Source organism: Aulostomus chinensis, chromosome 23 (genome assembly GCF_037954235.1).
Source record: "Aulostomus chinensis isolate RoL2024-O1b breed Wild chromosome 23, RoL_Achi_v1.0, whole genome shotgun sequence".
Classification (NCBI taxonomy): Eukaryota; Metazoa; Chordata; class Actinopteri; order Syngnathiformes; family Aulostomidae; genus Aulostomus; species Aulostomus chinensis.
Window position 1 is genome coordinate 19,817,416 of NC_141342.1, and position 17,052 is coordinate 19,834,467.

The window sequence follows — 17,052 nt, forward strand, 5'->3', positions numbered from 1 at the left end:
TTCACCACTTCTAGAACTGGTAGCAGAGACCAGGTCTCTCCTGTACTGGCTTCTCTTCATGGCTCCCTGTCAGATTCAGAACAGAATTCAAAATTCTTCTTCTACCATCAAAGTCCTCAACAGTCAGGCTCCTTCATCCCTGACAGAGCTCCTAGTCCCCTATGATCCAGCTAGAACCCTTCGCTCCCAGGATGCAGGGTTCCTGCTGGTTCCTCGAGTTCTAACAGTAGAATGGGAGCCAGAGCCTTCAGCTATCAGGCTCCCCTCCTGTTGAACCGTCTCCCAGTTTCAGTCCAGGACCCAGACCCCCTCTCTATGTTTAAAGGGCAGACTTAAGACCTTCCTTGTTGATCAGGCTTATAGTTAGGACTGCTTAGGCTGGCCCTTAGATCTGCTGCTATAGGCATAGACTGCTGGCGATATCCCATGATGCACTGGGCTTCTCTCTCCTCTCTTTCCTCTGTCCTCCTGTATGTGTCATACATAAATCATACTCGTATGTGTTCCTAACTCGTCTTCTTCTCCCCTCATCCCAGATCTCGGGTGCTGCTGGAGGAGGCTGCAGACCTGAAGAGGCTCAAGCTGCTGGCCGTAGCTCCACCTGTTCACGTCCCCGTCTGTCCATCAGTCTCTCTCTCTCTCTTCATCTCTGTCCCTCTCTTTCCTTCTGTATGTCTGTCCTCCTCCATTATCTGTCTATGTCTCTGTCCTGCTCTCCTGCTCTCTTTCCCCCCAACCGGTCAAAGCAGACGCCTGTCCCCACTGATCCTGGATCTGCTCCACCTTCCTGCCTGGTAAAGGAAGGTTTTGGTGGCTGCTGTAGCAGGATGTGCTTGCTGATGGAGAATTGTTGGGTGGAGGTTCATTGAAGGAGTGGTGCTGGACCTGCTCTACTTGTTGAGTGGCGTGAGAGAACGTTTATTGTGATTTGGCGCCGTACAAATAAAACTGACGACTTGATGTTAGCAGTTCAGACAGGAAGAGGAAGCAGAATAAAATTAATAGCTCCTTTAATGTTTATTAATCACATGACATTCATCAACACAAGCAATCCTCAAGTGGCACATTTCACTGACGTTTACTGAAACAAGTAATTTCTTCATTGTTTTCTGGTGAGTGCAGGCCCCTCCCACCTTCTGTGACATCACAACGAAGCCTTCAGCACTTTGAGCACACTCATTGCAGACTCAACACAGCCGTCGAAGTTGGAGTGGGTGAAGGCGTCGCCGCCGCAGACGAGCAGCGGCCGGTCAAGGACGGTCAGCTGACCCGGACAGTCCGGCACTGATGTCAGCACCTGTGGGACGGAGGGATGCGGTCACGAATCAAACGCTCCTCTCTGATCAGAGTTCAGTTAGGTGGTTCCTCACCTGTGAGAACCTCCACTTCTGACATTTGATGCTGATTGGCTGAGGAAGACCAGGAAGTAGCTGGTGGAGCGCCTGTAATATGATTGGCTGGACATCCTCCTTGTCTTTCTCTAGGTGCTCCAGGCCAAACGGGACGGAGGTGTGGACAACGAGGGAGGGGCCGCAACCGGCAGCGTCTGGACACACACACACGGGAACAACATCATCAAGACATGCGTCACATCGTTGCAGACCAGCATCTGTAGGCGAGGCTGGTGAGTCGCGCTGCAATCACACACATTTTCAACAACAGCGGCCGATAGCAGTACAAAGAACCTCTGCCTCGGTACCTTGGCCTCGCCGCCAACTAGTGTTTGAGTGATGTCACTGCTGCCGTGACACAGACACATCGCCACACAAGTACAGGCGCTCGTTCACAGTGTAGGTCACGTGATCAGGCTGTGACTCACAACTGCAAGTCATGGAACTGTCTCGGGAAGCGAATCGATCAGAGGTGTAAATGTTTTCACCGTCTGAACTCAGAGAAAAGCCAGGAAGTGGGCGTGGTCTATGGAGGAAGTCACATTAACCTTGTGTCAGTATTGGTGGCCTGTAACTTGTTTTTCAGTCTGACCTGCGCTGCGTTTGCGGGAGTCCACGGCGACGTAACAGATGCAGGGGTTGTTGGAGACATAGCAAGCCCCCCAGGGGAAGGTGAAGTCAACATCTGGAGGGAAGAAGAGAGCGAGGGCGAACCGAGACGAGTAGACAACGGCGTCCAGCTGCTGCTTCTGGTGGACGGACAGCACTGAGGGACACAATCAGTAAAGTACAGCTGCATTATGGGAAATGAAGGAGGGACAAAGAATTGATACCTTGAAAATTATTGATATTAAATCCACGTGCTGAATTATTAAAAGTGACATATTTATCTGCAGTCCATCAATCAATCAATCAATTCAGGCGGCAACATGGCCGGCTCGCTGCAGCGAGACAGAGATTCTCCACCTCAGATTTTTTTTTACAGATTTGAAAGCGCTTACACACACACACACACACACACACTGACGTTATTATTAGATACAGTGTGTGTGTGTGTCTGCAGGAAGGAGATGGGCGCTGTCTTCCATCAGCCAATCAGATGAGCTGAAGATGACATCACTCTATCAGACATACACACGTGTGGGGGGGGTGTTGTCCACTCACATACACACACACACACACACACACACACGTACACATTAAACATCTAGAAAGTTCTGCAATTCGTAAGAGGAGTGTGTCACCCGTCTGCCAATCAGGGACGAGGGCAGAGATTTTACCACCACATATTATAGGGGGAGGGAGCAGTTCTTGCCTCACCTCGCCAAAATAAAAGCCCTGAGACCTCTGACTGTGTTTAGGTTCTTTCACTTTAAAGTCTTTCATGAAAATATCTAATGAATGAACTCAGGTTGTTTCACAATTAGTATTTTTGACTGATTAACACAAGTCAGTGTGGTGATGTCATCAGGCTGGTTCTGATCCTGAGCTGCTGCTGCCCCCAAGTGGTGAAACTACAGGACTGCAGCTGGAGTCGTCTGAGTCAGTCTGACTGGCACAATGAGGACGAGATCATCAGCTGATCAGATGTGGTATTGATCCTCTGATAACCAGTCAGCGTGACGAGGCAGAGTGGAACGTCTTTGCTCAGAGTGTCTCACTGTCTCCCACGTCTCCGTGCAGCTGCAGGATCTGAGGGACTGGCATCGTCAGGACGACGGCGTCAAAGTGCTCGCTGCCTCCCTGCTTCTTCTGAACCTCCCATGATGCATTGTGGCGGAACAGGCCGGTCACATGATGCTCGAAGCACAGCTCAGCTCCTGACAGGGCAAAAGAAAATAAATCAACCGAAAATCAGTTGACTGTCCTTTAACTTTTACTGAAGGACACTGGAAGCAGCAGGTGGAGAGGAGCAGGTCTGAATCAGAGGAAACGTTTAGCAGGAGGAGGCGTTCAGGGCTGGGACGGCAGCTCAGGGCTTCCCAGACTCGCAGGCTAGGCTCTCCAGCTTTTTGCTAGTATTTTCCTAATTTAGCAGGTTTTTTTATTTCTTTTTTGCCAAGTTGCTCATCACCATTTTTTCCTGGTTATTGTATAGGTCCAGGTGGGAAAGGCTGACAGGTGAGCATACCTGACTGAGACAGGAAGTACTTGACCACGCTGCACATGCCCAGTGGAGTCATGTAGTTCTTGCTGTCGTCTTTCAGATGCAAACCTTCGATCAGACACTCGAGAGGCTTGATAATACCGGAGGACAGCAGCTCAGAGTAGAAACTACACACACACACACACACAATAATGTCATAGTGTATTAACATAACCATCCATCTGCCATGATTTATCAGCTGTAAAACAATAATGACAGGCAGATAATAAACTCTCCAACGGTCCTTGAACACATCCAGAGAGACCAAATCTAAACTTCACATTGATTCACTGCCTCTTCTAACATGTGACTGGGGTTGTTAACATGTTGGTGTGTATTTCTCCTACTTGAATGTGAAGCTCGCCTTTAGGGTGGACAGGTGTGTGTGGTACCTGTGGTGGGACTGAGCGTATGCCGCCGTGGCGGTGATGTACTGAGCGCCCAGATCTGCCGAGTGAGACAAGCCGTCAGGAGGACGACTGGTGGACATCCTGCCGCCTGAGAGACAGATGGAAAGTTACACTCTTGATTTCTGGTTTCCTTCATTTTTTCCTTATAGAAACTTGTCACTTTTATCTTCTACCTATTTGTTTACTTTGTTACATTCCTCTAAATTTGTCTTTGGTCTTCACCAGCCTTCTAAGGGAGACAAACCATTGGGTTTCTTTGATCTTATCTGCAAAAGCTCTTGATATACTTTATATTGATAATAGACTGTGTGTGTGTGTGTGTGTGTGTGTGTGTGTGTGTGTGTGTGTGTGTGTGTGTGTGTGTGTGTGTGTGTCCCCTGGGGCACTTCAAGCATGTTCTGTTGTGAGACCTTCCAGGAGTGTGTGAGCAGGGTGGCTCCTGACTGAGACCGTCGTTTACTTACTGAACTTTGCTCGGGCTCAACGAACTCACGTGATGTTTGAGGGGAAACCTGGCGGACGACTTAATGTCTTAAGGGAAGTTTGTAGCCGGACGAGGGGTATCAGCATGAAAAGCTGCCATTTTATTAAGATAACTTGAACTTTTATGTATCATTTTGACGCCGAATTGAAGGGAAGAGTCTCCTGATATAGAATCTGCCCTCAGTCGTGATGTCCGCAGTGTCGCTGTTTGAATATGAGCTCCAGAACGGAAAACTGCAGGATTTTTGAATGAATTTCTTTAAGACTCACCGGTGCCCCTCGCTTTGTCCCACACTACTATCTGGACTTTATTCTGCATTTCTCTCCTCAGCAGGCAAGCGCAAAGGCTCCCGGTCAGCCCCGCTCCAACTATCAGTACCCGGGACATGTTGGCACGGAACCCGAGCCGAGCTCCACCTAAAACTGAAAATAAACCACGTTCTAAGCGGTCCAGTCCGTCATATCTGTAGAAGGTGAACGGTTAACACGACTCTGATGTTATGAAAGTCAGAAAAAAGGATGGACGAACAAAAACTATCCCAGCGTTGACATCGGTGTCAAGTCCGCAAGAATTACAAAAAAAAGGTAGCTTACATCCGACTAAGATTTTCAAAATAATTTTCAAATTAAAGCGATCATATCCGGTACTTGAAGTTAAAAGCACTGAATGAATGTAACGTAACTGTCACCCAGTGACTTTTATTGCAGATTTGAGGCACAAGTCATGGTAGTGTGATGGCAAGTGTTTTTGATAAATTATTTTTGTTAAATAAATAACCACATTTTATTTAATTTCAAAGAAAATAATTTCCATGACATGAATATTCTGTTACATGGGTAAATTTTTCACTTTTGTTACAGTTTTTCTTCCTGGAACAGAAAACTCATAACTCATAAGTTATTAAATGTAACTATGGTTCTATGAATTGGGTATATGGACAAACATCAATCAGTTGAAGAGAAATAAAGTTTTATATATCAAAAATATGAGTAAGTAAAAATTTTTTTTTTTTAAAAAGTACTGCTAGCTTCAGACCAGCAAATCATTCCTCAAAAAGACCATAAGTCAGTTAGCAGCTTGTTAGCAACTATCCGGATTAGCACGTTAGCAGCTTGTTGGTTTCACAGTTCCAGCTAACGTCCAACGCTGATGTTGCAGGTCTTGCAGCTGGGATCCTTCTTGGCGTTGAGGGTTGAGAGGCTCATGAGTTGGTGCCCACTGATCTGCGTTACTGTTCCCAAAGACAGATCCACCGGTTCCGTGTAGATAACCTCCAGTATGACGTCCTGGGCGTGGCGGAAGGACAGCGAGCCGTTTTCATCCTCGGTGCAAGTTAAGAAGCAGTTGTTGAATCTGTCCAGAGCCGGAAGCCTCCCTTTACAGAAGGCGTCTCCTTTCGATCCATCGGGGGTCAGAACGAGGATGACGTAGTGATACGACGTGTACATGCAGTAGAAATCCCCAAAGTAGACGTTGGTGTTCTGGTTACAGAGGATGTCTGCTTGGATCTGAGCAGAAAGAAATGTTAGCATGGCACCTTTGATAAAACTGACTTTCTCGGGGGTGCTAAAAGGGGGACCCTGAGGGATCAGGGGCTCTGGAAGTTCTTCAATTTGAGAGCCCTGTGCCAGGTGTGGCGTACCTGAAAGCGGAAGGGACCATACGGGGAGTCCTGGGGGGGTTTTCCTGTGTTGAATTCTGTATTGCAGCTGAAGAAGACCCCCTCCAATTTACCGCTGATGGGCGACCCGTGACTGCCACTGTTGTCTTTGACTGTTGGCAACATTCGACGGCACCGAGCATCTCTGGAGCAATAGAAGGGCCTACACACACACACAGAGGTTAAAACACATCCAGGGGCAGGCATCAGCCTCTGAAGATCAGTTGTTCTGGTTCTACCCAGGTTCATGGAAGTACTCCTTCTGCTGGTTCCGGTAGAAGATGGTGAATGGCAGCATCCGGCCGGCGATCACTTCGGCTTTCTGCAGCAGCTGGTTCAGTTGGACAGCAGAATAATCTGGAGACATAAATAAACAAAGTTTAAAAAATTTACTATGTCTCATATTAATAACTACAAATACAGGTTTCCCGACATTTAAAAAATATACACATTTTCTCATATAAATATAAACACATATATATGTAAGCATACAAATGTACATACATACAAATTCATATGTGTACAAGTACATGTATAATCATACAGAGATCTACATACATACACATACATATATACATACATGTATACAAAGATACATATATACATATGCATACACAAGCATATAAAGATGCATATTTATGTATATGTATGCATAGGGTTAGGGTTTACATACATAAGGTATATACATGTATATAAATATATGTATGTGTATTTACATATATACTGTATACACAAACACATGTATATACATACACACATATATGTACATATACATGTGTACACAGGTATGCATACGTGTGCACATACACAAATATGTAGACATTTATGCCTACATACATATATACATAGTATATGCACAATCATCACATACAGATGCATACATAAATGTAAACACATGCATGCATATACATATGTACACATGTACATATTCATATATAAACCTACATATAAACATATGTATATTTGTATATGTATATATATATACATACAAATATACATACACATAAATAGACACATATACATACATAGACTCATATTTACATAAATGTATATATACACATATGTTCTTACATACATATACATGTGTATACATTTATACATGTGTGTAAATATGTATGTGTCAGTATGTGTACACAACAACATATATGCATAATTATATACATTTATGCACATATATTCATATATATACAAACATGCATACATCCATATATGCATATATAAACATACATATGTACATACATAAATAATTACACATGGACATACATACATACATACATGAATATTATATAGTATGTTCACACATACATGCATACATATGAACACAAAGGATAAGCATACATACATGCATAAATATATTCACATACATACATCCACATGTACATAAAAACACAAACTTATATACAAACATAGAAACATGTATATTTATGTATGTATATATGTATGTTTATATATGTATTTAGACATAACATGTGTATATACATGCATATATTTATACATACAGAAATATGTGCACATATTTCAAGATATATACACACATTCACACATCAATACATAAACACATACATTTATACATTCATACATATATAGATACATACATATGTTCATACACATATGTGTATGTGTACACACATAAATATGTACACACATATATGCATACATATATAAACATGTACCCAAATATATACAATTGTATTCATGTATGTTAATTTATATGCATACATATGTACATATATATGGATGTGTACATATTTACATACACAGCTATATACAAAGACATACACATATACATACATATAAATATACACAAATGCATATATTTGCATATACATACATTTGTACATAAATATACATGTGTACACATAAATGTACATATGTATGTATGTAAATGTGTACATACATACAAATATACACATATACGCATACATATATACACACGTATACATACATGCAAATACATATATATGCACATATATATGCATACATACAAATGTAAACACTTACATATATACATATACACATTCATATATACATATGTACATAAATATGTATACATGTATACCTATATGCATATATATAGGTATACAAATATACGTACATACATTCATATATAGACATACATTTATACATGTGCACACATACATAAGAACATAAATATGCATACATATATACATCAATATGTATAAATGTGTACACATATACATACATGTATATATACGAACAAATATACATACATATGTTCATACATATATACATATGTAAAATGTATATCAATATATACACATAAATACATACATATTCAAACATATATACATACATAAATGTATATATACACAAATATTTATATGTAAATACATATATACCTAAACATGTACATACATACATAGACACATATGTTGACATATATGTTTATGTATATTTGTATGCACAGATACATGTGTATTTATGTACACATACATACATATATGCACATACATATATACACACATGTAAACATAGACATATATACTTACATATGTACACGTATAAAAATATACACAAACATTAAAAACAGAAATATGCATATATGTATATTAAAATATGTATATATGCGCTCACTCACTTTCATACATATATACATGCATACATATGTATGAAAATATTTATAGACAGGTACAAATATACATTTATATATAAAAACATTCCTTATATACTTACATACATACATATGTGCAAATATGTGTATACACATAAATATAGGTGTGTACATATACATGTACACACCTATTTGTGCATATACATACATATATACATATTGAATAAACATACATATGTACATATACATAAATACACACATATGTGTACATGTGTACAAATATTCATTCACATATTCACAAAGATATACATACAAATATACAAATACATGTATACAATATGTTGAAATATTTATGTTTATATGTATAGTTACAAATGTATATACATGAATACTCATATTAATACATATAATATGTACAAATACACATATGTACATATATATGATCATACATACATACGTGCCCACATATGCACAAGTATATATATATATATATATATATATATATATATATATATATATATATATATATATAGATAGATAGATAGATAGATAGATAGATAGATAGATATGAACATATAGACATATAGGTATATGTATGTATGTATGTATATATACATGTGTATGTTTCCACATATACATACATAAATATATACATATTCATAAATAATATGTGCATATGCATATACACATATTTATGTATATATACACAAACATTTATTCATATATATGTACATATATGAATATAAATACATATATACATACATTCAATTATACATACATATATATACTTATTATACACACAAATATACACATACATATGTAAAACATATGTATTTATGTGTACATATAAATACATATATACAATTAAGCACATAAATTGTATACATATATACATTTATTAAAGATACAATCATATATCATATAAATAAACAAACATATATATACAAATATATACTTACATACATACACATACATATGTCTAAATGTAAACATAAATTCATAAATACATGTACACACATACTTGTATATACACATACATACATACATATCATATATACAAACATATACATATGTACATATATACAGAAATAGAAACATGTATATTTCTGTATATAAATGTTCATATATGTATATATACAATTATAACGTGTGTATACATACAAATATACATATATACACATACATATGTAAATACAAATGTATACGTTTGCGTACACATATAAATACATACATACACATATATATGTACACATACATACACATATATACCTATATATAAACATATATATACATACATATGTACATATATGTGTATGTGCACACATATATATACGTATGCATACATGCATTCATATATTCATACATATATACACACATTTATACATATAAATATAGATATACATATGTACATATATACAGAATATAAAACATAGAAACATGTATATTATGTCTATAATGTATGTTTATATATGTATATATACATTTATAGTGTCCATTCATACAAATATTCATACATATATTTATGTGTCTCCATGTCTACACATATACATACACATGTACATAGACACATATACATACATACACATACATCCATGTGAATATATATATATAAATTTATACATACATATGCACACATACATATATACATACATATGCACATATACATATATACATACACATATACACATAAACAAACAATATACATACAAATATAAACATATACAGACATACATATGTACATATATGTACACATGTACATACATACATATACATACATATTTACATAAATATATGTGTACATATAAATGTGCACACCTACATGTACATACATTTACACACATATATACAGACATATGTACAGATATCTGTATATACATTCACATACATACAAAACATTTACATACATACATATAAACATATATATAAATATATATACATACATAAATACAAACATATATACATATACATATAAATACATACATATATTTACAGACGTATGTGTACCCATATACATATGAATATGTATGTATGTACATATGTGTACATACATATACACACACATATATACACACATATGTACAGATATTCATATATACATTCACATACATACAAACACATTTACATACATACATATACACATATACACAAATATATATTCATAAATAAATACAAACAAAATACACAATTACATACATATATATTTACATAAATATGTGTACACATATACATATGACAAAATACATCCAAACATACACATAAATGAATAAAAAATAATTGCACATATGTATATATACAGTATATATATATATATATATATATACAGTATTTATATATACATATACACACACACGCACACACATATATATATATATATATATATATATACATATATATATACACACACACATATATATACATATATACATATATATTTATATATATATGTACACATTTGTAATTTGTATTTATTTATATGTCTTCTTATTCTTGGTATTTTTGCCAATCAAGTAATGTAATAAATACACTTCTACTACAGTTTTACCACAATTATCACGACCAGCAACTTTTTTTTTTTTTTTTTGAGATTCAGAGGACTGATGCTGGATCAGATTTCTTCTCTATGAATTCTTGTGAGCGGCATCAGCTTGAAGACTTCAGCAGGAAGTGTGTTGCTGATAACATCCAACTCTACCACCATGACAACTGACACGGATATTTGATGTTTGTCTAAACACACACACAGACACACACACAGACTCACACACACAGACTCACACACACAGACTCACACACACACACACACACACACACACACAAAACTAAAGCTTGCACTTTTGGCTTCCAAGTGAAGTGACTTGGCTTTGTGTTTCTGTTCATTAAATATGTTGTAAAAATCATCGCCCAAAGAAATTTAAGGAGTAAAGTTCTTCTTCTTCACCTGCAGTGCAGAACTCGATGATCTCGCTCCACTGAGAGACAGCGTAGTCCCCGTCTGGTTGCTTTGCGGCCGTTTGGACGGCCACGGTGTACTCGGTACGGGGGCTCAGGAACCAGTGGCCTCTCACCGTCATCGGCAGTGGAACCGTCTTGGCCACCAACTTCGTCGGGACGTCCTGGAACGCATAACAAAGACACATAACCACAATAAATGAAATCTGATGAAGTCTGACAAAGCATCACTGGTCTGAACTTCAAATAAAGGCCTTTTGTCACTTTAAAACACCTATTTTGGGGTGACATTTGTTTAGTTTCTAATTTTCTGATCATTATTTAGGGGATTTCTTGATTGCCTTCTGCAGCTTGTTGAGCAGCCTTGAGAAGACGAGATGGGCTGATCGTTAGCAAGTTGCCACTTCTCCAACTGGGAATTCCTTGATTGACTGACACGTTTCCAGGGGAGGAGCCTGGCAGCACCCTGAGGTCCCACCAACCTTGTGTTTGAACTTGTTGCTGTCCTTGTTCTCCTTCTTGTTGAGGTCGATGAAGTAGTGAGTGATCCGGTCTCGGCCTCGGTCCTCCATGTCCCAGCTGATCCTGAATGAGTCGCAGGTGATGTTACTGACGCGGATCTGCTGGGGAACCGGAAGCTCGTCCAGATCTCCGATGCCGCTGTCTGCAGACTCGGTTCCTGGAAAAAAGTGCAGTTACCCTCCGTGAGGTCACTGTGATGGCTGAACCATCTGCGTCTTCCTGGCTCAAACTTTTATATGTCAAACATCTTACAAAGAGGACCTCTTTCACTTTATAATTCTTTATAATTAAAACTAAATCTTTAAGAAAAATTCTCCTCTAAATGTGGTGATATTTTCTTGTCATTTTCTTGTAACTTTTACATAGAATTCTCACAACTTGTCACATATTGTGAATTAACTTCTAGGATTTCCTGTGAGGGCTGCACGGTGGTGCAGTGGTCAGCACTGTGGCCTCACAGCAAGAAGGTTCCGGGTTCAAGTCCCGGCTCGGGCGTGGGATCTGTCTGTGTGGAGTCTCCATGTTCTCCCTGTTCCTGCTGGGTTCTCTCTGGTACTCCGGCTTCCTCCCACAGTCCAAAGACATCAAGAGGGGACGAGGCTGATTGGATTCTCTAAATTGACCGTAGGTGTGAATGTGAGTGCGAATGGTTGTTCGTCTCTGTATGTTGGCCCTGTGATGGACTGGTGACCTGTCCAGGGTGAACCCCACCTCTCACCCGTAGACGCTGGGATAGGCTCCAGCCCCCCCCGCGACCCTTACTAGTAAGGAATAAGCAGAAGACGACGATGGATGGATGGATTTCCTGTGGGGTTTTTTTTCAATTCTGGTCAATTTGATGTTTAAATGGGTGATTTGCAGATTAGCAAAAATCCCGAAATGACTTAAAATTTAGCAACAAAAACACTGAACAGGCAGTAAGTCAGATAAATAAAAACAGAATATAAATTGAAAATTTGCACCAAAAATAAAAAAAAAATTGAATAAAACTTACAGCAAGTGTAGGTGAAGAAATTGTAAAATAAACAAATAAAATGCCATTGATAACTTTAAAAAAATGACAGCATGGTTATATTTTTAACTGGTTTATGACTCTCTGTTTCTCAGGGGGGACACCAGTGATACTGGATCAGAGTTCTTGTGTTTAAAGGCATCTGAATGTGAACTAAAACACCTGCAGATTCTGTACCAGGACCACCTCAAACGGGGCTCTGTGGGTTACTGGGGTCAACTTGAGGTCCACACACAGGGATCTTCAGAGGAAGTCACTAAGCAGAGCCAGCAGAACCAGATCAAGGGGGGCCATCCAGACCTGTTCTGTCAGCCATGACCTTGCTGACCCTCTGAGAAGAGCAGCGTTGCAGTGCTAAACTATTCTCAGCATCCCTCTTTTCTAAAGTTGCGAGGCCCACCGGTGATGTAAGAGATTACGACAGAGGATTTATGACCGCGGACTCAGCAGGTTTGTGTGCTTGAAGAGGAGCTGCTGCTGTTTTCATTTTCAAAGCAAAGAGACGGATTAACCCAGCGAGGTCAGAGGTCAAATCTGATCAGAGTCAACAGAAGAGACGGCTGTTACATCAGCACGTGTAACATCTCCAGGATTCACAGGTGAACATACCGGGTTAACCTCAGGTCTGAGACTTCAGAACTGACGTGAACAATTCCTCACCCTGACGTGTGTATGTGGACGAGTGTCACAGTTTCCTTTCTGGTTCCAATATTTTTCTGTTTTGAACGCCCTCTTTTTTTTTATCACTTCCTGTTTTATTTTGTAGTTCTTGACTTCGTGAGTAGAGAAGCCAACGAGGAAAAAACTACAGAACAGCTGACAAGATGGCCCAGAGGAGTTAAAAGTTAATTAATCATTAAGTTCTTCAACATCTTGCCGCATATTTGTCATCTGTTCAGCCAGTTTTTCTGCCCAAAATGGAGGAATATGCTGAGCGCCGATGTCGCTTGAACTTCTTGTTTTTAAATTTTGACTTCCTGTGAGTGTGACTGCCCCTCCCTGATGTGGCTCACCCGTGTCTTGTTTACTGTCCTGTTTTTCTCTCCTTTGTAATTAAAAAAAAAAAAGAAAGAAAAGAAAATCAGACTTCCTACTACAGCAGTAGACGTGCTCACTGCAGTAGTGGTGGTCTGATTCCTTCTATTGGCATCTCTCTCTCTCTCTCTCTCTCTCTCTCCTCGTGCATTCTGCAGATTTCAGGTCAGTAGACAAAAGGCTCCAGTCAGAGACTCGGGACTCTCAGGCTGAACAAGGAGTCTGTTGAGGTGGGTTGGCCAGAACAGTCCGGCTGCCTCCAGACTGTCCTCGTTCTCGAGGTCACGGCAGGCGTTTCTGCTCCTATTTTCAAAAGTGTTGAGAAGTAACGAGGAACGTCCCAGAAATCACAGGCCAACTGGCGCCACAACTGGATAAAATGTTAAATTAATTATTCATGGACACGTAACACTTGTTTTTGTTTCTCTTCTCTGTGAGATCAGGTTCATGCTTTATTAAAGTACTTCATTACTGAAGATAAATCCCTTGTGGAAGATCTAAATTTGTGAGAAAGGAACTTTTTTTGTGTGTGTAAAACAACAAGTCAAGTTTTCTACTTGACCTCTGGAGACGGAGAACATTTCTGTAATTTCGGAGCTGACTGAGGTTTCGTGTACATTTACACTCGTTACTGCGCTTCCGAAGTCTGAAGTATCACAGTTGCATCCTGAGATCCTAACCCTACACATTAGAACCACAAAAGGCCACAGACGAGACGCCAGCCACGTTACGTAAGACCTGAACAACATCAGCACCGCTCACAGCTCCACCTCCACACATGAACCTCCTCCATCCTGTCTGCGCCTGGCAGTGGAGGAGGAGGAGGAGCCTCTATTCATCTACCATGAGAAGGGAATTAGCCACAGATCCAGCGCCTCTCTGGAGATTCACCACACACAAGCTGCTGCCAGGTTTCAGTCCACAAAGAACAAGCAGACAGAGAGAACCGGTTCTAGACCAGAGGAACCGCATCACCACCTGCATCACTTGTGAGGATTTGATCTCGACACAGAGGTGGTGGTTGGTCAGCCTCCTGCTGCTGGAAGGGTACAAAACAACCGCTGAGGTACAGAACCACACGAGCGCCGACGACTCTGGAGTCACTTACATAAACCTAGAACCCCACAGAGGCACGCGGATCTTCTGAATGAGTCCTTGGTTGACTTCACCTGGTCTTCATTTGGCCGTTTTACACATTCTTTTGTCCGCTTTTACAGCATGTCGTGAATTAGAAAACTTCCTGTTGCAAACCTGACAAACATCATTCATTAAGTGTTCTACCCTTGACAAGAGGAACCACTGGAGAGATGCTGCAGTCCTACAGCTGCACCTGCAGAGCTGAGGACTTTTCTCTGAAGTTGTTCAAATTTCCTGTGAATACACTGAAATATGCACCTGCTACTGATTAAATATATAATATATCATTATATAATGCGACATTTGCCCTGTCGAATTTATTTTATAGCTCATCACATTTTTATTTCTTGTTCTAAAACATTTTCTATCATTCAAGGGAGAAAACTGTCGTCCTACACGACTCCACAAGTCGTAGCCTGACAACATCAGAAACTCCCTGCACCGACGTGAAGAGTCGGGTTTGATGATTTCTTATTGCTTTTATTGTTTTCTCCTTCTTTTTGTTTGTCTCGTTTGATATAAAGATTTCAAGCAATCAATGGGTTAATACAGACATCTCACACACACACACACACACACACACACACACACACACACACACACACACACACACACACACACTGACACACTCACCCCGGCTCTTCAGCTCCACGCCATCCAGGCTACAGCGAGGAGGCTCCATCGTCCACAGCAAGCAGCTTCCGTCTGACTGCAGCTCCAACTGTCACTCTGCCTCAGTGACATCACTGGGTGATCAGAGGGAGGGGGAGGGGCATCGGAGAACAGATGCAGCATTCAATCAACAGCGAATTTAATTGACTGACATCATCCTGACTGAGAAGACTCCATCCAAACGTCTGTGTCACGTTTCTCTTGGACGCGTCCCGCTGCCTCTTCGCCCGCCACACTCAGCTCACAAGTGTCACTGCCGCCGCTTTAAGTTTAAAAAAACAAAAAAGGTTAGGGATGTTACACATGAAGAGAGCATTTTACCCCTGCATTGAGATCTAAATATTTATTTAAACGATTTTATCATTTTTTTTTATTATTACTATTATTGTTTATTTATCTGGGGAGCCACATTTGGCCCCAGGGCCTCACTTTGGGCAGCCCTGGTCCTGGCAGTCCCAACCCTGGTGGCAGCAGCACAGACGGTTCAACAGAAGAGAGTCAGGCCCAGAGAACGTATGGATTTGCCATGTTCAGGATAAAAATGGAGAAAAAAGAATTGAAAGAGTTAAAAAGTTTTGATGTGACATCATGATGTCAGGATTAAAGAAGACAGAAATAAGTTGTAGCTCCGCCCACCCACTTGCGCACTGGTACGTAGACTGGACTTCTCAGAACGGAACTATGTCATTCTTGACCTGCAAGATGATAATACTACAGAAATACTACTGAAATACTTGTACATTTACTAGCTACCACCTCAGAGGTGCTTCATCATCTTCTCTGGTTGAAGGGTTAGAACAACAAAGTGACATCATCAAAGGATTAAAACATGATGTCCGGAGGAGCAGGAGCAGGAGCATGAGGAGGAGGAGGAGGAGCAGGAGGAGGAGGAGGAGGAGGAAGAGAGGAGGAAGAGGAGGAGGAGCAGGAGCATGAGCAGGAGCATGAGGATGAGGAGGAGGAGGAGCAGGAGCATGAGGAAGAGAGGAGGAAGAGGAGGAGGAGCAGGAGCATGAGGAAGAGAGGAGGAAGAGGAGGAGGAGCATGAGGAGGAGCAGGAGG

The 17,052-nt window shown here is 40.0% G+C and overlaps 2 protein-coding genes across 2 annotated transcripts; both read right to left on the reverse strand.

The window, feature by feature from the left end:
- Positions 1-993: 993 nt before the first annotated feature.
- On the reverse strand, positions 994-5,066 carry rnls (renalase, FAD-dependent amine oxidase). Its single transcript, XM_086194586.1, has 7 exons — positions 4,701-5,066; positions 3,930-4,035; positions 3,523-3,665; positions 3,053-3,211; positions 1,984-2,157; positions 1,371-1,546; positions 994-1,297 (listed from the first exon to the last, which is right to left on the reverse strand). The coding sequence occupies exons 1-7, from the start codon at positions 4,816-4,818 to the stop codon at positions 1,145-1,147; spliced, it is 1,029 nt and encodes a 342-aa protein (XP_086050712.1). The 5' UTR covers positions 4,819-5,066; the 3' UTR covers positions 994-1,144.
- A 50-nt stretch (positions 5,067-5,116) lies between these two features.
- On the reverse strand, positions 5,117-16,662 carry LOC147239955 (phytanoyl-CoA hydroxylase-interacting protein-like). The gene is made up of 7 exons (XM_086194585.1): positions 16,420-16,662; positions 15,952-16,252; positions 12,095-12,291; positions 11,602-11,776; positions 6,331-6,448; positions 6,074-6,254; positions 5,117-5,939 (listed from the first exon to the last, which is right to left on the reverse strand). Exons 2-7 carry the CDS (start codon positions 15,998-16,000, stop codon positions 5,565-5,567), a joined length of 1,095 nt encoding a protein of 364 aa, XP_086050711.1. The 5' UTR covers positions 16,001-16,252; positions 16,420-16,662; the 3' UTR covers positions 5,117-5,564.
- Between the last annotated feature and the right edge of the window lie 390 nt (positions 16,663-17,052).